The 23,132-nt window shown below is 43.0% G+C and overlaps 2 protein-coding genes across 2 annotated transcripts; both read left to right on the top strand.

Annotated features, from left to right (window-relative positions):
* The first annotated feature begins 1,082 nt into the window (after nucleotides 1-1,082).
* Nucleotides 1,083-1,520, top strand: LOC104600416 (uncharacterized). Its single transcript, XM_010263343.3, has one exon. The coding sequence runs from the start codon at nucleotides 1,083-1,085 to the stop codon at nucleotides 1,518-1,520; it is 438 nt and encodes a 145-aa protein (XP_010261645.1).
* A 9,572-nt stretch (nucleotides 1,521-11,092) lies between these two features.
* LOC104600195 (heat shock protein 83) lies at nucleotides 11,093-14,405 on the top strand. The gene is made up of 4 exons (XM_010263029.3): nucleotides 11,093-11,888; nucleotides 11,986-12,127; nucleotides 12,224-12,504; nucleotides 12,630-14,405. Exons 1-4 carry the CDS (start codon nucleotides 11,751-11,753, stop codon nucleotides 14,178-14,180), a joined length of 2,112 nt encoding a protein of 703 aa, XP_010261331.1. The 5' UTR covers nucleotides 11,093-11,750; the 3' UTR covers nucleotides 14,181-14,405.
* Nucleotides 14,406-23,132: the final 8,727 nt, after the last annotated feature.

Raw genomic sequence — 23,132 nt, 5'->3', positions numbered from 1 at the left:
AAGGCTACTATTGAGGTGGAGGCTTTCGCTTACAATATGGATAGCCATGCAAGTATTGCCAATGAAGCTTGCTAGACTGATCACTAATTGTTGGTTTTCTAGATAGATGGACGATTCGTTGAGGGCGTCGAATAGAAGCGTGCAAGATACACATCATTATTTCATTTTTTAATATTTCAAAATCAAGATTATAAAATAAAGGGAAAATTCCTGATAGGTACCCTGTACTTTGGCTCAAGTGCCAATTTAGTACCCGAACTTTAAAATGCGACAATCTAGTACTTGAACTTTTATTTTCTGACAATTTAGTACTCAATGTTAACTCATTGTCAATTAGAAGACAAAAAGACCTAAATACCCCTAAGCTATTTTGAATAATGCATGAACTCCCGATTGAAATTACGAAAATGACCCCATAAGCTATTTCGACCAATGCAAGTGGGAACCACTGTTCATACTTGCAGTTACAAAGATTCCGAAAACCAGCTCCCTCACGCTAGTGATGTCAAGCGAATGCGCTGCCGGAAAAGTTGAACTTGACGCTCGAACACGACGCCAGAAAAGTTGAAATCAAAGAATCCAATGCCGTTGCTAGAGAAGACTACTCCTGTTGCCGTGATGATTTTAGATTAGACTACAATATAGATTGACGGATCTCTGCAGTTTTATTTGTTGTCATGGAGCGGTGGATTAATACAATTACAATCTTGGAAAGAAGTTTCCCGTTAGATATAGACACAACCATCTAGTCATCCTCCTTCTCTTTCTTCACAACTTCACCTTTCCAATTAAACAAGCTGAAGAGCTTAGCAAAACTAGAGTTTGAATGCACCGGTGATCAACCTGTGATATCTTGAATAATTAAATATATAACTTAACCTCTCAGAACAAAAAAAAATGGAAGAACGCTCCCCACTCTCTCCTCCGAGTCCTAACCCGAAACACCCCACTGGCCACTCACCACATACCAGTATCCATGATTGTGGAACGGCGGCAAAAACTCTAATCGAAGAACCCTTTGCAACTCACACCGGTGGTTATCAATCCTCGGAACAAAGCAAATACGACCAATAACTGGCATAATGGAGATTGAAGATCTAGCAAGTTCATCTGATGGAATGTCTGATCTGGAAGTTACATCAAAAGAGTTGAATGATGAAGAACTTCAATATACATCTGGTTCTATCCCCAAATTGCAATTCAAGAAAGATACATCTAAGGCTCATTGGAATGCAGAGATGGGAATGGCTGGGGTTATTGAAAAGAAAGGCAAAATGTGGATAACAACAGGAATAGTTCGAAGAGGAAAGCTCTACTATACAATTGAAGAAACCTTGTTTTTGGCTGAAATATTGGCAGTGCATATGTTGGATGTTGATGATACAACACTTTTCCTGAAAGATTTATATGAGAAGGTTGCAGAAGGAAAGAGTGGGTGCTGTTGGGAGACTTTTGAGGTTTACAGACACCTAAAATCCCTTGGGTACATTGTTGGTCGGTATGTGTCCCTTGGACCATGAAGAGTAATAATGGTTGTAACTCTGCTCTTCAAGGAACAACAAAAACCAGTGCAGTTTCAGACACTGAATTGGTGAACAGGTTTTCCTTCATCAACCAACTTAAAACTTTGCAGATTAGTGATTTGAGACCGGATTTTGAAGTTTACCTTCCTAACAACAAGTTCAGAAAATCATCTCCTAGTGATCCAAGTTTTATGCTCTATGTAACTAGGGCTCATCCACCATCAAGAAATGAGATCGAAGAACTAGAGAGGAAGTGCAATGGCATTCCCTTAAAATTCTCTCATGTAGATCCTGGGCGAGTTAGTTTCTTTTCCATTAACAGAGTGGAGCTTCCAATCCTACCCTGACACGTACAAGTAGGTGAATTGGCAATAAATGGGTAGGGAGAGTTTGTTTGGATTGGGGATGCCCAGGTCTGGCTGTAATTTATAAAAGCTTTCTATTTTTTTTTTCTCGTGGGCTTCAATGAAGGAAGCTGTTGTAGTTAGACTTACAGGCCAGCTGCTTTTGTTTTGAGCGGTTTGGTGATCTTCTTAGTTAATGAAAAATTTTCCGTTGCTTAAGAAACATAGAATTACGATGTCCCAACACTTGGGAAACTACTCCCACCAAGGAAGCCCCTCGTCTAAAGACACTAAACTGTCCTCAGCTATAACAACTTGGCTGAAAGCATCCGGAAACTTAACCGACTCCGGCGCCTAGTCGGCAACGTCGTAGGGCTCCGATTTGACATCAGCCAAGATTATACCAATGTCTTTCTGACTATATCCTTCAAATGCACGGGAGTTTCTCCAGGAAACATGAAAGCCATGGTGATGCTTGAGAGAAATAAATCGAGCGTGGGATTCAATTTTCAAATGAGAGCAAGCAGTCTTCCGAGAGGTCGTACGAACACTGGATTTCTTGGTGTAGAGCGTCAAACGTTTTGGTACTCTAATGAGAGTGAGAATAAAAGATGCGAAATACTTTTTTTTTTTTTTTTATGAAGAAACTGGTTTGAATTTCGAATGGAGAAGATGTGGAACGCATTTTTTTGAGAAAGAAGATGATGAACGACATGTTTTATTTTTAAGGGTAATTTTGATATTTTCAAATGTCTTAAATCGCACATGAGGTCACATGATATAAATAACTGATGGTCCATTAATAGTAGGTACTAGATTGTTGCGTTTCGAAAGTTCATGTACTAGATTGTCGCATTTTAAAGTTCGGGACTAAATTGGCAGTCGAGCCCAAAGTACAGGGTACCTATCGGGAATTTTCCCTAAAATAAAAGTGAATAATATATGGATTTTGGAGTCTCTACACATATGGGATTTACGAAACATAGACTTCAAAACTCAGAGAAGGAATCCATGATGACATTAGGCTCGATTTGAAAGGAATACAAATACAAATATATATAGTGCAAATGCATATAAAATAATACAAAACACAAGGTTTTGTACTCTACAAATTTGTATTTGCACTCTTTCCAAATATAGCCTTATGGGTTTGTCACCAGTTCAGAGATGGGAAACATCTCTAAATCCTTCAACTCGACGTATACTTCTCTAATATATCGAATATCAAATAAAATCCTGATTTGGGGGAATCGGGGTCCTCTGACTTCTTCACCATAGCTGAAATCGTCAACCATGAGCTTAATTAATTTAAGGGTTTGAGCTTTTTATGAAGTCAACTTTCGACAATGGTGCACCTGATTCAGAACTTATGAGATCATCTAACATTGAGAAGAAAACTTGATAACTGGGATGGCTTCCATGGGCTTCAATGACTTCAGTGATGGAAGAGTTCAATGCTAGGATATTTCAGCTTTGCTTCAATCAATATTGAACAGGGGTACAAGTCGTGGCATCTTACAGATTTGAACGACAATGAAAAAAACATAGCATGGCGGACTAATTCAGTCTTCTCGACTCCCGCAAGAAGGAGAAGGAGAGAGAGATGGGAAGCACACCGTTTAATTTTATTGCACAAGTGAGCCGGGGCATCCGTACGAACTACAACGTATTCCAATCTCATTAGAAATGCACCTCAACACATCAAACGAGTGTAGAAATCCGGTCTCCACCAAAACCCACTAAACATTGGATTCGCCAATCACTAGAAAAAGCCACTATAGCCATTCACCAAGCCAGGCTACATTTTTCCCCTTGATACACCCAATACCCAATTTGCCTTTTGCTTGCGCACCTTTTCCCACTGATTTCATTTTTTGCCGCCCCTTTCATATTACTTCAATTTAAATCATTCTACTAGAAAATTGTCTTAAAATCTTAAATGTTGAAATTCTACTAAAATAAGTGGAGTTTCATAAAAGTTATTTTCAAACCATTTTGTTAAAATATTATCAATCATTTTTAATTCAATTTGTTAATCAATTATAATATTTTAATAATTTTTAATTCAAGTCATTAATAAATTATAATATTTTATTCGAATTTGACACTTGACATTTGATTTGATATTATTAATGAATCACTTTTTATTTTGGGTAAATTACAAAGACCCCCTCTAATGTGGGGCTAGGGACAATTACCCTCTTGAACTTTTATTTTGCGACAGAGACCCCCTTAAACTTTCACTTCGCAACAAATACTCCATTCATTAGGGTTCCATTAATTAACTTTAAAAAATATTTTCAATTAACTATTTAAAATTTTTTAACTCCCTAATTACCATTTTCTTAAGGATTTATGATTTGATTAGTTTTCTAAAGCCATCTTGGTTGTTGTAATAGATTCATGTAAATTTCTGTCTGGATTCAATATTCAAATGAAATGATAGAAGTTTCTTTCTAATAAATATAAATTTAAGGTTTGATTCGATTTTATTTAATCTCTGTCTCTCTCTCTCTCTTTAAAATTGGTTTGTCCATGTCATCATGTCTCTCATTTGAGAGAAGCTATTTATCTATTTTCTCCATATTTTGTATTTTTCTTATTTTCTTATTTTTTTTTAAATATAAAATAGTAATCATTGCTTATCTTGATTACATCAATAAAGCTGCACACTATAAGAGAGAGACATTTGGGTTTTGGCCTCTTATTTAAATGCATGTTATTATTACATTTAAAAGAGAGAGAATAGTAATAATATAAAGGGACAATAGCATATAAGGGCAACTTTTGGGGTTTAATATCAATAAAAGTAATATTTAAAAAAATTCAAAAATAGGTTAACTTTTTAAACATAATATCAATAAAGAGCAAAAACACTATTCCCCATCTTCTTCTTGCCATTTGTTCACCAGCGCCGCCACCCGCCACCGCCACCGCTGGTGGTCATTCCTCTACCACCACCTCTATCTCCACCCACCTCTGACAACATTGCCGAAGGAGGAGACGGAGGTGGGCGGAAGTGGCAGTGTTGGGCAGAGGAATGACCACCAGCTCCACCGCCGCCACCTCCAGTAATGTTTCCGGAAGCCGAGGAGGCGGCGGGCGGTAGCAGACGGCGGTGACAGGCGGCGTTGGTGAACAAATGGCAAGAAAAAGATGATGAACAGTGTTTTTGCCCTTTATTGATATTATTTTTAAAAATTTAACCTGTTTTTGAAATTTTTTTAAAAATATTGCTTTTATTGATATTAAACCCCAAAAGTTGCCCTTATATGCTTTTACCCCTAATATAAATAGGTTGAGGTTAAACAATAAAAAAATATTAATTTAAAAATCTACTCAACTTTCACTAAAAATAAATATTAACAAAACTTAGTAAATATTGAAAATGTGTTTCAATTCCACTTAAAAATCAAGCTTAATAAATGCTAATAAAAATAAGAAATTTAAATATAAAAATGTTAAGGGTAAATTTCTTAAACTACCCTTATGGCTTAGCTAATTGACTAAATGTACCCTTATTGTTTGAAAATTGACTTACACTACCCTTACTGTTTCTGACAATTGTCTAAACATTACTAGGATCGTTAGACATGACAGAAAAAATGTAAAATGACCGTTTTACATTTAAATTCAACTGGATGGAGCCACTAGAGAGATCGACGATGGCAATGGGGATTTGAGATAAAAGCTACTTGTTTTTTATCTGAAACCTAGATTAGAAACAATCTCTGGTGAGGAAGGGTAGCATCAGTCAATTTTCAAACAGTAAGGGTGCACTTAGTCAATTAGCTAAACCATAAGGGTAGTTTAAAAAATTTACCCAAATATTAATTGATAGCTTTAAACTTATTATTAAATAACTTATGAGTTGAGATCTTTATTGTGCATAATGAACTCATTAGAAATGATAAAAATTAATGAAAATTTAAAATATAGAACATGTTTCATTAACAATATTTTATTGCAAAAATTACTGAATAAAAATGAAAAATACCAATAATTAATTAAAAATCCAAAAAATTCTAAAAAACCTTAACATAATTAAAATATTAAAAATAATTAAAAAATATTGAAAATTAACAATATTTTATATTAATAAGGGTATTTACTAAAAATAATTAAAAAGTACAATTAATAGTATTTTATTATTAAAAAATATCAAAAATTATTAAAAAATAGCGAAGCCAAAAATTATTGAAAATTAGCTGTATTTTTTATTAGCTATGGTATTTATTTTGTTATTTAATTTATTTTTACTAAAAGCAAATGCAAATTAATTTTGTAGTGACTAATATGCAAAAATAAATGCTGAAAATACTGAATTATTGAAAAATACTCATATGCAAAAGTTAGCAAATAATAATGAAAAAACACCAAAAATTCTGAAAAACCTAAAGCTTAATTAAAAAATCAAATTAATTATATTTTATTACAAAAAATACCGAATAATAATGAAAAAAATGAGGCGTTTTAATTATTAATAGTAATACAATTAACAACAACTATTTTTAAACTACAATTAACAATAATTATAATTTAAGCTATAAATAGTAGAAAATTACATTTAATTAGTTTTAGCCAAGAAATTGCAATATGTCTGAAAATATGATATTTTCCAAAAATTATTGTATTTTAAATAAATACAGTAATTTTATAATTACTGATGTAACCGTTTCTAGTCACGTACCAATTTTTTGTGGTGTATCCATTTATTTGGCTAAGTACCTCGTCATTTGACCTGGTGGTGAAGTGACTTGGTGATGAGCTACTTGGTGGCGAACTCCCTGGTGGAGAACTACCTGGTGGCGAGCTCCCTGGTGGAGAGCTGCTTGGTGGCGAACTCCCTGGTGGAGAACTGCCTGGTGGCGAACTCCCTGGTGGAGAACTGCCTGGTGGCGAACTCCCTGGTGGAGAGCTGCTTGGTGGACTCGTCATTTGACCTGCTCCTAGGTTGCCTGCAACTCAGAGAATGGTGGAGCTCCCTGGTGCAGCGCAACCCGACTATCCTCAGCATGAGGTGATCTCCTCTCCTTTGTAGGCGGTGAGAGCTGAGGGACCTGCGAGAACTAAATCAGAGGACCCGGGGGTGTTTACTCGGCAGGGACTCTCCAATGCCTAAGTTAGCATTCTCATTATAGAGAGCTTGGAGAGAAATGAGAGAGCTAGAGAGCAGGGGTTACCATCCTTTTTTCCTCCTCCCTCCCCTTTGGGGGGTGAGGTCTTTATATACTGGAGTCCTCGCGGGTTAGGTGGGTGAAAAGCATTCAAAAAGTAAGACTCGTCACATCCTGTCAGAATCGGGGCACAGTGGTGAACTCCTCGAGGTTGTCAGGCGGCCAGGTCGGCGCCTGGGCCAGGTTGTCAGGTCGGCGCCTGTGTCAGTTGGCGGGTCGGTGTCTGGGCCAGGTTGTTAGGTCAGGAGATCTTCCTGCGATACGCCAAACTACTCTTCTGTACCGAGCTGCCCTACAAGTGGCGAGCTGCCCGGTGGAGCTATGCCGAGCTCCTTGGGCTATGCCGAGCTGCTTGGGGCGAGCTCTGCCGAGCTGCCTGTCTCCTTGGCGAGCTCTTTGGTGAGCTACCGAGTTCTTTGGCGAGCTCCTTGGTGAGCTACCGAGCTCGTGGGGTATGCATGCCGAGTTTTATTGGTGGGCGTCTTATGGGCGGTTAGGTCGGCCAGGTCGGATCATGTGTCAGGCTGGTCCAGGTCGGCCAGGTCGCGCAGGCTGCGTACAGGCCACCCGTAGGCCGCGTGCAGGTCGCGCTAGGCCGGCCAGGCCGGTGCCCGAGTGGGACACCAACTTGGTAAGTTGTTGCCTGGGTGTTGCCTAGTTGTCACGAGGTGCCACGTGTCGCAATTTCATTGGAGGGCCAAATCTGCCCTCATCAATTACAATATTTTAATAGCTAACAATATTTTAATAATTAATAAAAAGTAACAAATCCCTTATAACTTAAGTAATTATTATATCTATAAATTTATAGGCTCAAGCAACTATTTTCTTTTGAGTTAGGTCTAGCTGAGATATGCACCATGCCTACACTTTATCAGGGATAATAAGATTCAAAGTCTAATTGGGTATCAAACTTTTGGAGTTCAATGATGGCTTTAGCTAGGGGTGTCCATGAGAAACCAAAAAATTGAATCGAACCGAACTGGAAAATGCGGTTAACCGAACTGACCGGTATATATATTTATATGTATATTTTAAATACATCTTTAATATATGTCACATGTTTACTATATACTATATATAAATATATATTCATTATATATATAAATATATACATATATTATATTTATAAATATAATATATTATATATCATTTATTATTTATAATATAATACTATACATATATTTATATAATATATTATAAATATAAAAAACTAAATAGCCAAAGAACCGAATCAGTCAAAAACCAAAACCGACGGACCGGTTAAGCGGTTCGATTTACAAAAATTGTCCATGGTTTGGTTAACCGAACTGTGGACACCCCTAGCTTTAGCGGATAGGGCCCAAGCTAAATAACCCCTAATAAGCTAAATTTGGAAGTTATATGCTTATATGGTAAATATTATTATATAATATTTAAATAACAAATTTTATATTAATATATAGAAATGTTATATATTTTTTTATACTAGACTAGAATTAAATAAAAAATTTAATTTGTAAAAAATCATAGTTTTATAATTAACACGAGCCTCTTTATCAACAGAAAATGTGCAAGCCCGAGTCCGAGCCTGGCCAAACCATCAAGCCTAGATATTGAGCCCAAGCCCAACCCTTATATAAAGCATGAAGCTTGAGCTTAAGCTTAAAACCCGATCTGTACATGTCTTATTTTTAGTATACTTTTATAAAGTAATATGATATTAATTTAGTAATAATTTAATAAATTAATAAACTAATTTATATTTCATAATAGTAAATTGATATTTATTAATAATTAAGAAGCATATATATATATTATTTATTATATATAACATAAGTACTTTTTTATATATGTAATAGCATTGGGCCGTGCTTATTTGAGAAAGCTCGAGCTCGAGCCTACGGGCCTGAAATTTTGTCCAAGCCTGGAAAATAATGGGTCAGGCCAAGCCAGGCCGTAGGGTAACCCGGCCCATGAATATGTCTAATTGTATATTTAAACAATTGTATACATAAAAAATCATATGAAATAAAAATTTAAACATCTTTTTTAATTTTTTAAAAAAATGGACCTCTCATAGCTTGGCCTTTTCCATGGTCGTGCCTGTGTTGTGTCGTGGGTTGTGCCAAACCGACACTTCAAATTATCTCAAGGGAGGGAAGCACAACCCAAGACGCCCCGTGGGCCTTCATGGCACAGCCCGCACTTTGTGCGGGCCACATGCGGGTTGTGTTGTGCGGGCCTAGCATGGCCCGATTTATACCTCTACTTGAACTCGCTCAATACTGGGGACGGGGCTGGGAAATTCGAGGATTCCCCGTCCTTGATGAGGAGTGGGGTGCCTTGCCCCTAAACTCGCCTGGCATTGGGGTGTGGTTGTGTTGCCCCGAACCCGCCTGACAATGGGGATGGAGTAGAGTGTTTTGACTATGGGGCAGGGATCGGGATGGGGTGCCTCGCCTTGAACCCACCCCCTTGTCATTCCTATATAATTATTAATTATTAGTGAAATTAATAAAATGTTTGCTTTTTGTAATTATTTTTATTTATTTAAAATTAATCAAAATTTCATTTAAAAATAATAAAAATAATACAAATTATTAAAATTACTACAAATTATTTGTAAAACAAGATCTGGATTAGTCTTTGAGTTCATAAAAAATGGAAATTAGAAAGTGAGAGCTTTAGTTTCTAAAAGGTGAGAACTCAACTTTTTGGAAGAAGAGGACTTAGCCTTTCAGAAGATGAGAACTTAGCTTTTTGTAGCGTTTCCAATAGACGACGCCAATTGATGAACCAATTTTTGGCTAAGTACTTCGTCATTTGGTCTGCTTCCAAGTGGCCGACGACAGAGGCCGAAGTGGAGAACTTTTGTTGGATGAGGACCTGGATGCCGAGCTGGGGGTAGATTAGGTGCCGAGCTGGGCAGGTTAGGTGCCGAACTGACTAGGCTGAGCTGGGCAGGTTAGGCGCCGAATTGACTGGGCCGAGCTAGGTAGGTTAGGTGTCGAACTGACTGCTCCCTGCTGGAGGATGATCTAGCTTCTAGTCGGACGACGAGTTAGATGGATCTACAAAACAAGATCAGAGAACCTGGGGTGGCTAGCCCGGTGAGGTCGCTCCGATGCTTAAGTTAGTAATTTGATGCGAGCTGAATAACTTTGAGAGTGTAGAGAGCTAGAGAGCAGAAAAATCACGCGTACCCTGTTTCATTAGGGTTAGTGCCTTTATATAGGCATTGTGGCGTAGGCTTCACGCACCACATCTGAGATTCCGGGAGGTCGTGCCTTACCGGTCCGAAATCCTCGGAGGTAACCGCTATGCACGTTGATCATCCTCCGGAACATTCAGTTTGTGTGCCAACTTCTGAGAAACCTGGGACACCATCATCTTGGCTAAGGCAAGTTGTTGCCTAAGTGGTTCCGGATGTCACCTAGTTGTTCCGAGATGCCATGTGCCACAATGCCATTGGGGGGCCAAATCCGCCCTCATCAATTTTTATTTATTTAAAGTTAATCAAAATTTCATTTAAAAATAATAAAAATTATACCAATTATTAAAATTACTACAAATTATTTGTAAAATTAAATTTATTAAAAAATGTTTATTCATATTAAATTAATAATAATTATTTTCTATAAATCAACATTAAATAAAAAATATAATTATTAAAGTTTTAAATATTAATAATAAATTTGAATACTTTTACTTAATTAATAATAAATTTTGAATATTAATTTAATATTAATTAATAATAAATAAAATTATTGAATCTTTTAGATTTTCTGTGCATCACATGAATCCCTTTTAATTTATTAAAAAGAATGGATAAAATCAGCCCGGATCAGAATTTTATAGTTCTAATAGTGGGGAAATACATCTGACCATGAATTGATACCAAATTCACGGATAGGATGTGGTTTATAGGGGGAGAGGGCTGGTACTAGGGGGCTGGAATTCAGAATTCTGCATCGTATGTATCCGTACTTATCCGTAATTTTTATATGAACATGTCAGTGAAACGAACCTATGTAAGTTAAATACTTGTTGTTATTTTTAATTTTTTATTGTAAAGTGAAATTTCAGGAGATAATTGTCACTGGTTCTTTTGGTTCTAGACAATTAGGCATGTTCGTGCCCATTCGTTCCGTTTGCAGCTTTTCCTGTTGATTCGGGAGAGATCGCCATTCGTGCATTCGGGTAATCCCATTACAGTTACAGCGACCGTTTTGATTAGACGGCCTTAGTGTGTCTCGTTGGGTCGTTTGCTTGACGTCCGTAACGAGAGCAGTTGGAGTCCGTCATCTCATCGGCTGATTAGTGTCTACTTCCATCCACGAAAAAGTGGCACGCAAAGAACTTTCTGGATTGCCACAGCTGGTGGAACCTTCTGGATTTTAAACATGAAAAATCGTAGTTTAAGCTTCTGGCAAAAAGGAGATGTAAAAATCAATCAAAAGCCATGAAATAGCAAAATAGAAGATTCTGGAAGGCGGGAAACGAGACTTTCCATCCACTCTCCTCGCAAGCTCATCGGAAGAAGAAGAACCCAGAAACTCTCAGTTAGGAATATAAATACTTTTCCCTTGTGCTTTCTTTGCCCCCAGCTTGATCGAAATCAATTTCTCTGCGCATTCTTGCGAGCGAAACCCTAGCTTCTTCTTCTCTCTTGATCGACGAGTTCTGTTTGTAATTGTCCGGGTTTAAGTTCCGTTGGCGGAGCCATGGCGGATGTCCAGATGGGCGATGCGGAGACTTTCGCATTCCAGGCCGAGATCAACCAGCTTCTCAGCCTGATCATCAATACATTCTACAGCAACAAAGAGATCTTTCTTCGAGAACTCATTAGCAATGCTTCTGATGTGAGTACATGGCTTCTTTCTTCGAACTTAGTTGCTACAAATTGTTTTTTTTTTTTTGGTTTATAGTTCTGATTGCTAATGTGTTTGCTCGGTGCAGGCGTTGGATAAGATCCGTTTCGAAAGTTTGACGGACAAGAGCAAGCTTGATGCGCAGCCAGAGCTCTTCATTAGGCTTGTCCCTGACAAGGCTAACAAGACTCTTTCGATCATTGACAGTGGTATTGGGATGACCAAAGCAGGTAGGGAGGAGAGGAGTTCACAAATATGGTTAACTCTAGAGGTTGATTTTGGCTTTTATATTGGTTCTAAATAACCTAAATCGTTCGTTACGGCAGATCTGGTCAACAATCTGGGGACAATTGCGAGGTCCGGAACCAAAGAATTCATGGAGGCATTGCAAGCAGGGGCTGATGTGAGTATGATTGGACAGTTTGGTGTGGGGTTCTACTCGGCGTATCTCGTTGCGGAGAAGGTTATAGTGACCACCAAGCATAACGATGACGAGCAGTACATTTGGGAGTCACAAGCGGGTGGTTCCTTCACCGTCACCAGGGATGTTAACGGAGAGCAACTGGGCAGGGGAACTAAGATCACCCTCTTCCTCAAGGAAGACCAGGTAGGTGTCTAGTCAAGAGATGATCAAATTATTCTCGAATCGAGTGATGAATTAGGGAACATTAATTTGTTGGGTCGTCTCTGGCTACACAAGTTAAAATAAAATTTGGTTGTATCCTTTTGCAGTTGGAGTACTTGGAAGAGAGGAGGTTGAAGGACCTCGTTAAGAAGCACTCTGAATTTATCAGCTACCCCATCTATCTCTGGACGGAGAAGACTACCGAGAAGGAGATCAGCGACGATGAAGACGAGGAAACCAAAAAAGAAGAGGAAGGGGATGTCGAAGATGTTGACGAGGAGAAAGAGACCAAGTCTAAGAAGAAGAAGGTTAAGGAGGTGTCCCACGAGTGGCAGTTGATCAACAAGCAGAAGCCCATCTGGCTGCGCAAGCCGGAGGAGATCACCAAGGATGAATACGCTTCCTTCTACAAAAGCCTGACCAACGACTGGGAGGACCACCTTTCTGTCAAGCACTTCTCTGTTGAGGGGCAGCTCGAGTTCAAGGCCATTCTCTTCGTCCCCAAGAGAGCCCCGTTCGACCTCTTTGACACGAGGAAGAAGATGAACAATATTAAGCTCTACGTCCGCAGGGTTTTCATCATGGACAATTGCGAGGAACTCATCCCCGAGTACCTCGGATTTGTGAAGGGTGTTGTCGATTCTGACGATCTGCCACTCAACATCTCTCGTGAAATGCTTCAACAAAACAAGATTCTTAAGGTCATCAGGAAGAATCTGGTGAAGAAGTGCGTCGAAATGTTCACCGAGATAGCAGAGAACAAAGACGACTATGCCAAGTTCTACGAGGCATTCTCCAAGAACTTGAAGTTGGGTATCCATGAGGACAGCCAAAACAGGGCAAAGCTAGCTGATCTGCTCAGGTACCACTCTACAAAGAGTGGTGAAGAGATGACGAGCCTGAAGGACTACGTGACCAGAATGAAGGAGGGTCAGAAGGATATCTATTACATTACCGGTGAGAGCAAGAAAGCCGTTGAGAACTCTCCCTTCTTGGAGCGCCTCAAGAAGAAGGGGTATGAAGTGCTGTTCATGGTTGATGCCATTGATGAGTATGCAGTTGGGCAGTTGAAGGAGTATGATGGAAAGAAGCTCGTTTCGGCCACCAAGGAAGGGTTGAAACTTGACGATGAATCGGAGGAAGAAAAGAAGAAGAAAGAGGAGAAAAAGAAGTCGTTTGAGAACCTCTGCAAGACTATCAAGGAGATTTTGGGAGATAAGGTGGAGAAGGTTGTAGTATCAGACAGGATCGTCGATTCGCCCTGCTGCTTGGTTACAGGCGAGTATGGATGGACAGCGAACATGGAGAGGATCATGAAGGCACAAGCATTGAGGGACAGCAGCATGAGCTCTTACATGTCCAGCAAGAAAACAATGGAGATAAACCCCGATAATGGCATCATGGAGGAGCTGAGAAAGAGGGCTGAGGCTGACAAAAACGACAAGTCGGTCAAAGATCTTGTGCTTTTGCTCTTTGAAACCGCTCTGCTGACTTCCGGGTTCAGCCTCGACGATCCAAACACCTTTGCTTCGAGAATTCACAGGATGCTGAAATTGGGTCTGAGTATTGATGAGGAGGAGACAGGAGCAGATGACACTGATATGCCGCCACTGGAGGAGGATGGAAACGAGGAGAGCAAGATGGAGGAAGTCGATTAGGCCTCTTTACGACATGACTTGTGGATATGCGGGTGTGATTTTTCTATAAAAGCAAGCAATAGAGGTGTGGGTTCAGAGAGCAATAGGGTATACAACATCCTGTTAATGCAGTGGTTCTCTGTTTTTTGGGTCTAATTCGGGTCTTCTCTGTCTGTGACTTTTTTGTTCACTTGTTAAACCCCAAAGTCCAAACTTCTATTTTATATATAGTTTTCCGTTGATACAGATTTCTGGACTTCCTTGCATCCTCCCTATCGTAATCTTGCTTAGTAAGACGGGCATATTTATGGTTTCTTGTTCACCACACGTTTATTGATGAAGCCCTTGAAGAGAGAATCTTAGATGCTTTTAAGTTTACAGAGGGCTTGTAAACTTGCATTGCATGCAGGAGGATGGCCGTTGCAACTTGCAAGTGTGTAACTGTGTAAGTAGAACCATAATGTTACTATGGTTGGCGATTTACAATGGTGGTTGGGTGACGACAAGACAACGACTCTTCTGATAAGCTTTTTATGTTTGAGTTGTGGGAAAGTAGCCCGTCTTCTGACAAGTGTGTAACTGGTGAGGAAAGTAGCCTACTTCAATTTATGTTTGAGTTGTGGGACCTGGGACGAGGTTCATCATATGCCAGCGGACAACACCATCCCCATAAATCAGCTAATACATAAACTCAACAACAAAAATAAAATAACCTATTCAAGAGTAGATCAAAAGAATCTTTGGAACACATCTGAGAATAACAGCCAGTCCACAATCATATCCATGTTTCAGCACAGATCTTTTCAATACTTCATTCTTTTGAAAAAAATCACTTTCCTTCCAAATCCCCCCATATAAAATTAGATGCAAGTCAAAAATATTTTGCCTTTCTTCTTCCTTTATTTGCATGGCCAATCAGAAAGTTTCCCTTACGACTATATTGAAGCAACAATTGCACCCAAGACGATGAAAAGAAGAATCTCCACAGAAATGCCTTCTTACTGTAGAAAGTGAAAAAGGTGCCTGAAATCTACTCTCTCTACACATGCAGCATAACACTTCCCATTTGAAACCTCCTTTTCTTTAAATTATCTGACATGAGAAATTGAGAATGTTGTCCAAAGTCCAAACCCACAGGGGCTTCTCCCCTTGGAGGAATAACCGAATAGGATTGCCTCAAACCCCCCTATATCAGACCTCTCCACCTGATTGCAAATCAAAGCCTTGCAAACATTGTATATGACAGTGAATCTCCTATTTCTGTACTTCATCTCACATCTTTTATTCGTCCACACGAAAAATAATTAAAAGGTAGATCTTAATCGAGAAAACCTTATTGTCTCTAAAGTTTATGAAGTAAAGCAACTTCACCAGTTCAAAAAGAAGCATTACCATAAGAAGAGCATCATGAAACCTTGAAGTTCACAAGTTTGTCCCAAGGATGTATAACAGAAAAGCACATTTCCCACATTGCTGAATTTGGATGTACATTCTAAAGCATAACTTTCTCAATATTGTTGCATAGTTTTTTTTTTGAGTTAGTGGACAAAATGATATATGCAGAAAATGACATAGACAATGAGTTCAGATCCTCTTAGAGAGCCAATCACAACCTGATACATCTCCTCCCAAGGTATTTTTATCATACACATTCCACTATCTAGGGGTCTGAAAGGAATAAGAAAAAAAAAAAAGAGGTAAAGGGTGCGAAGATGTGGGGCAAACTCTGAGGTAAAGGAAGTTGAATACATACCTTTTTCTAGGTATATTAGTATATGTGGGCTTTAATTTCAGTGTCTAGCTGAAATTAAGTTGGGATCAAGGCTGAGTCTAATTGAGTTGATGGTTCCCTTACCACCATCAGGTTTAGGGTGTTGTTGCCTTGTTGGGTTCAGCTGTTGGTCAGTAATCTAAAAGTTCGGTTTATTCTCAACCAGACCAGTAAATGCCAATACTCTTTTAGCTGTTGCAGTTTTGCAGGACTTTTTTTTTTTTGGTTTTAAGGTAGATCCATCAAGTGGCCAGAATTATGTCTGTTCAGACCTTCAAAAACACATCAAAATGTGCTTGGAGAATCAGTACTGTAATAAGGCCTTATCATGATCAATTCCATGTTTGAGCTGGGCAAGAAACTAGATGAATGGAGTTCACTTTAGGATCATTGGCTGATGGAAAACACATGTTATCACATCGAATTTAAGACTTTCTCATACATAGACGACAGAATCCAGATCTGCTGCACTTTTCCTCCACACTTGCTGCATTATGTAATCAGTGTATGACAGTGACAGGTGTTCATGACTGTAAAACCCAGTTACTCTCACATGTACAGGTCTTTAACATGTGTAATGAAACACTTATGACACATTGATTGTTCAGTGAAACTAGTGCAGGAAAGCAGTAGCTCCTGGCTCTCTAGATCACATGACTTTCTTATACAATATCTGATGAAGGGAAATTTGGTTCGACCTCACAATCACCCGACACGTGGCAAAAGCAAACAACTCGGGACAGCGGAGCGCCCAAAACGAGCACCGAAAGTAATGAAGTCCAAGCTCACTACTAAGCCCGAACTCCACCAGACCGCTCTACTAGGAGCCCGAGCTCCCTACTGAGAACCCGAGCTCCCTGCAAGGAGCACGAACTACCTCGGGTCCCAAGCCTCGCAAAGCTGTGACCCGAGCTGACCCATGGCAGTTCGGAACACTCCCCAAACCGAGCTCAAGACATCTCGCTCACCACTCCAGCACTTCGCTTCCGAAGCACCAGGCTGACCAAACGTACTTGACACCAAGGACGTCCGTATCCAAGGGCGGCGCACCTGACTGATTTGGGATCTGACGCCTGACAGCCGCACTTCAAACGGCCTCCTGCTACCGCCACCTGCACCGTCGTTACTAACCGCAGAGACGGCTCCAACAAAAGGAGCAGTGGCGGTTCTGTCCGGCTAGAGGAAATGACATCCGAACTGGCGGGAGCTCAGAAATAATCATGCCCGATCTGACAGAAGCCTGGAAGTGAGTGCGCGAGGTGGTTATAAAAGGCTCCTACCCCACAAGAACGAGGTATGCTAACTTTTGCGCTATCTGGCTTATCTTGCCTTTGAAAAGACTCTAACTTGAGCTTTGGAGCCCTTACGCCGGGTTCTCCCCGGAGCTTCTTCACTCCCTCCGTTTCAGGTCCCCTGCCACTCAGCTCAGAGGCAAGATCGTTGACAGCTAAAGACCGGCCGGATTGTGCATCATCAATTGGCGCCGTCTGTGGGATCGCTTCAAAAGGCCTCCCTCCAAAACTCTCATACCCCTTTCTTCTTCTTTGAAAAACTCAACACTCGTGGCCTCTTCCAGCAACGCCGGACGCGGCACAGAGACAAACACCACCGGGGAACAACCTCAAGTTCCCGTGGTGTGTGTTGGGTAGTTCACCATCCCCCTCTCGGTGGATGGAATTCCCAATCTGAATACGCCACAAGCAGTGGCGCTTGTAAACCTTCCTACCACAAACATCCCCTTTCCTCTCCCCATCGAGACTACCTTCATTGAACCAACCGCCGTCCCCCTGGCAGCTAGCCAAAATCGGTTGGACGACCTGATGCAGTGCATGCGGGCAATGCAAACCCAGATGCAACAATTCCAGCAACACCAGCACCAAGTGTTGCACAACCTCTCCCAGTATCACTATCAACAGCAGTTCCCCCAACTACCACCGAACCAACTACTTCCACCTCGCCACCCTGCTCCGAAGCCGGTCAAGGCCCCTCCGCAGGATGGGCGCCTCCACCAAGGAAAGGCCTCCAGGCCCCAGAACCCCCCAAACAGCCAGGCCTCGTCCCCAGGCCGGAGAGAAAGAAAGTCATCCCCGCCTCGCAGCTCGCAGGCGGGTCGGGAACCTCGCCCACGAGATCGGCACCTCGGGGCTCCAAACCGGAGTTCCCACTCGTGGAAAACCGATTCGACGCACTGGCAGCAGCGGACTACCAGCACTCCGGGCCCATCGAGCTCGGCAACACGGAGGCCAGTAGCGCCAGTACAAGGCCCACTCAGCAGCGAAGGCGCCGTCGAGGTCGACGAATTGCCACCCGCGTCGTGTCAGAGCTCAGAGGCAAAGGCGAGACGAGCTCGGACGAAGTAGGAGTTGCCCCGATTCTCTCAATTCCTTCCCCCCTCGCGTCAGAACTCCTGGTAGTCCCCTTGCCCAGAGATTTCAAGCTCCCACCTCTAGACAAGTATGACGGGTCCTTCGACCCCAACGACCACGTTGACGCTTTCCAGTCCCAAATGCACCTCGCCAGAGCCAGCGAATCATGCATGTGCGTGGCTTACACCACCACCCTCAAGGGGGTAGCCCGCAGTTGGTACAAGAACCTGGCCCCCGGGTCGATAAAGTGTTGGGCTCAGTTCGTGCAGGTCTTCACTGCACACTTTGTCACCAGCAAACGGTGCCCCAGAGCAGAGGAAAGCATCTTCGGGGTAGTCCAAAGGGAAGGAGAACCCATACGGGGCTACATCAAACGATTTAATGAAGCATGCTTACAGATACCGCGGTTAGACCCCGCGGTGCAGCTCGCCGCAGCAAAAAGAGGGGTGACGCACAAAGAGTTCAAATGGCACATGGTAGCTAACCAGCCTGCGACCGTGGCCGAGTTCCTCAAGCTCGCGGACAAGTTCATGAGGACGGAGGAGGAAATCAACCAACGAACCGAGGGCGGAAACGAGAAAAGAAAGAGGGATTGTAGTTTCCATAGGGACCATGGTCACAGTACCGAGCAGTGCAATAACCTCCGAGACGAAATAGAGGGGCTCATCCGTCGCGGATACTTAAGAAACTTTTTACAGCACAACAATAATAGCAATAAAGCGGATCGGCCAGGCGAGCACGAAAAGGACGCCCCCGAAACTAGCAGTAGGCCTGCCGAACCGTTGCAGCGACAACCTCCGGTAGAGAGGCCGATTCGGGGAACCATCCATGTAATTGTGGGAGGTTCGGTAGTAGCGGGGTGTACATCGGCGGCAGCCCGAACTTCAGTTCGCGAAGCAGTCCTCGAGGAGCAGAACCCTCCGAAAAGGCCAATGCTCTTCACGGAAGACGACGCGCGAGGAGTCCGCTACCCTCACGATGACGCACTTGTCATTAAACTAAGGATCAGCGACTTCGAGGTTAGACGTGTACTCGTAGATTCGGGCAGCTCGGCGGACATCCTCTTCAAATCAGCATTTGATCAGCTACAGCTGCCGAGGAGCGAACTAAAGCCCGCAAATCCTCCCCTGGTGGGCTTCAGCGGAGAGGAAGTCAGGCCCCTCGGAAAAATAACAGTACCTGTGGAAGTCGGCACGTGGCCTTGCGCGGTTAGACTCAACCACGACTTCCTGGTGGTCGCGACCCCCTCCCCATACAATGCCATAATAGGGCGGCCAATCACGCATATCCTGCGGGCGGTGGTCTCCACCTACTATTTGGCCATGAAGTTCCCTACGGACTTCGGTGTGGGGGTAGCGCGGGGCGACCAGCTCGAGTCCCGCAACCGCAAGTGCTACGTTGCCACCCTAAAGGGAAAGACCAAGGCAACCGGCGACCTCGATCTGGAGCGGCCCGCGGAACAAGGTGAAGAACGAGCCTCGCCCACAGAGGAAACAGTCCCGATCCCAACCTCGCCTACGGACCTAGCTCGCACACTCCAGATCGGTGCTTCCGTTGAAGAACCCCTACGGACCGAACTGGTAAGTTTTTTACTTCAAAATTTAGATATTTTTGCATGGTCCGCGGCCGATATGCCCAGTATTGACCCTGGCCTTATAACTCACAAACTTAACACTGACCCTTTAGTCAGACCCGTTAGACAGAAGAAACGGAACTTAGCCCCAGAGTGCTGGAAGGCGGTCGACGAGGAAGTCGAGAAGCTCCTCGAGGCAGACTTCATAAGGGAAGTCCATTACCCGAGCTGGGTGGCCAACCCTGTGCTGGTGAAAAAGACGAATGGCAAGTGACGCATGTGCGTCGACTACACCGACCTGAACTGAGCTTGCCCGAAAGACTGCTTCCCCCTTCCTAGGATCGACCGCCTAGTGGACGCGACCTCGGGACATGAGTTGCTAAGCTTCCTGTATGCCTACTCAGGCTACAACCAAATCCGGATGGACCAGCCCGACGAGGAAAAAACCAGCTTCATAACTGAGTTCGGTCTGTACTGTTACAAGGTCATGCCCTTCGGGTTAAAAAATGCCGGGGCGACCTTCCAAAGACTTGTAAATAGGCTGTTTCGGCCCCTGATTGGCACAAAGATAGAGTGTTATGTAGACGACATGGTCGTCAAGACACGGTTTTCACAAGAACTATTAAAAGACTTGGACTTTGTCTACCAAATCCTGCGTCAGTTTAGCATGAAATTGAACCCCAACAAATGCGTCTTTGGCGTCACCTCGGGCAAATTCCTAGGCTACGTTGTCAATCGGCACGGTATCGATACTTCTCTCATCTCTCTTGATTTTATTACAAAAGATGAAAATAATACCAATTTTACATCAATCACTCCTATGTGTTTATGATCTTTGAAGAACTTATATGATAAAGTAGGCTAAGGTAGAAAATTAATACGTTGTAAGAAAATTAATGGGCTGCACAACAGGGGTAGCCTGCCCCAAACCCCTAGACCCCCCCGCCCCCTAACTGGGGTGAAGGCGGGAGTCAATCCCAACTCTCCGATACAACCAGCTGGAGACTTTAACAGCATGCTAGCTGACACCTTCATGTTGTAAGATTGAATTAGTGCATTTGTTATGTGAAAATTATATTGTTATCAGAATCACACACAGGATCCATACAAACATCAGGAGTGTTCGAATGCAAACTTGGCAACTAGGGCTTACCATTATTCATGATCTATTAAAATTACAATCTGGTCAAAAGCCATCCTAGATATGAGACCACCTCGGAAAGTAAAAGAAGTTCAGAGGCTAAACGGCCGCATAGCCGCTCTAAGCCGCTTCATGTCCAAGTCGGCAGATCGCTACCTACCCTTCTTCAAAGCAATCAAAGGCAAAGGGTTCGAGTGGACCCAAGACTACTAGCTCGCGTTTGACGAGCTAAAAGGTTACCTCACCAGTGTGCCAACCTTAGCTCGGCCCGAGGAAGGCGAAGTCTTAGAACTGTACCTCTCGGCTAGCGACGAGGTGGTCAGTTCGGTACTAGTAAAGGAAGCAGACTGGGTCCAACGACCCATATATTATGTTAGTAAAATCTTGTAGGGAGCAGAGACAAGGTACCCGTAGATAGAAAAGCTAGCGTACGCACTGGTGATTGCAGCACGGAAACTCCGCCCGTACTTCCAGGCTCACACCGTCATCGTCCTGACCGACAAACCTCTGAGACAAGTTTTACTCAAACCCGAGGTTTCCGGCCGACTTACGAAGTGGGCCATCGAACTCAGCGAGTACGATCTCCAATACAAGCCAAGAACTGCCATTAAGGCCCAAGCCTTGGTAGATTTTATCGCAGAATGCACATTTAACCTCGAAGCCCCTGAGCCGGTCGAGCTCGAGATCCCCAGTTCGGGCGAGCTCGGAGCTCCCAAGCCAAACGAGTCCGAACCCCGTGAAGTAGCAGCCAGTGTAGCATCCCTCCTGGTTAGACCAAGCGCGAACTGGGATGAGGAGCCCTGGATCCTTCACGTAGATGGCTCCTCGAACCAACAAGGCAGCGGGGCTGGAATAGTGCTACGTGGCCCGAGTGGATCAAAGCTAGAATACGCACTACGCTTTGAGTTCGCGGCATCCAACAACGAGGCGGAGTACGAGGCACTGATAGCCGGGCTAAACCTAGCGCACAAGCTTGGAGCAAAGCACATGGTTATCTGCAGTGATTCCCAGCTCGTGGTCAACCAAGTTATAGGCGAATACGAAGCGCGCAAGCTCACAATGATTGCGTATTCGGCAAAAGTAAAGGAGGCCCTGCTCAACTTCCAATCACACTTCATCAAGCAAATCCCGAGGTCAGAAAACGCTGAGGCCGACGCCCTAGCCCGACTAGCTAGCACGAGCCACAACGCTAGGAGAACTGTGTACGTAGAGGACTTACCTCGGCCCAGCATTCTCGGTGGGGCAGAAGAGGTTGCTCCCGTCATTGAAGCAGAGCCGAGCTGGATCGACCCACTCGCGAGCTTCCTGCTAGACGGAACCCTCCCCGCGGACAGCAACGCAGCCAAGAGGGTGCAGCGCCAGGCAGCCAAATACGTCATGATAGACGAACGGTTGTACCGACGATCCTACACGCTCCCCTACCTGCGATGCTTGCGCCCGGCCGAAGCCGGATTTGTACTCTGCGACACTCATGAAGGCTTGTGCAGCGGACACCTGGGGGGCAGAGCCCTCGCCCAAAAAGCACTTTGACAAGGATACTACTGGCCAACGATGAAGACAGAGGCAATCGAGCTCGTCAGAAAATGCGACAAGTGTCAGAAGCATGCCAACATCCACCATCAGCCCGCTGCCGACCTCAAATACCTCACCAGCCCATGGCCCTTCGCCCAATGGGGCATCGACCTCCTGGGGCCATTCCCACCAGCGACAGGCGGGAGAAAATTCCTAGTGGTGGCAGTAGATTACTTCACAAAGTGGATAGAAGCTGAACCCCTAGCAATAGTTACAGCCCAAAACATACATAACTTCTTTTGGAAGAACATTGTATGTCGCTTCGGGCTACCTCGGGTACTGATCTCCGACAACGGCAAACAGTTCGAAGATATCAAGTTCCAAGAATGGTGCCAAAGTATGGGAATTAGTCAGAACTTCACGTCGGTCGCACACCCGCAGGCAAATGGCCAAACAGAAGTAATGAACAGAGCCATCCTCCGCGGACTGAAAGCACAATTAGACGGAGCTAAAGGTTTGTGGGCAGACGAACTACCAAGTGTTCTATGGGCTCACCGAACCACGGAAAAAACCGCCACAGGAGAGACCCCCTTTAACCTCACCTACGGCA

The sequence above is a fragment of the Nelumbo nucifera genome, chromosome 1 (genome assembly GCF_055504915.1).
Source record: "Nelumbo nucifera cultivar China Antique chromosome 1, China Antique-T2T, whole genome shotgun sequence".
NCBI classification, from domain to species: domain Eukaryota; kingdom Viridiplantae; phylum Streptophyta; class Magnoliopsida; order Proteales; family Nelumbonaceae; genus Nelumbo; species Nelumbo nucifera.
Note: the sequence above shows the minus strand (reverse complement) of the source record. Positions and strands in the feature narration are given on the sequence as shown.

Bases quoted from the DNA above. Each gene is read 5' to 3' on its own strand.
- LOC104600416 (XM_010263343.3), top strand. From the start codon at position 1,083: ATGGAGATTGAAGATCTAGCAAGTTCATCTGATGGAATGTCTGATCTG.
- LOC104600195 (XM_010263029.3), top strand. From the start codon at position 11,751: ATGGCGGATGTCCAGATGGGCGATGCGGAGACTTTCGCATTCCAGGCC. The intron at 11,889-11,985 runs GTGAGTACATGG...TGCTCGGTGCAG, and splicing joins TCATTAGCAATGCTTCTGAT to GCGTTGGATAAGATCCGTTT. The intron at 12,505-12,629 runs GTAGGTGTCTAG...ATCCTTTTGCAG, and splicing joins TCTTCCTCAAGGAAGACCAG to TTGGAGTACTTGGAAGAGAG.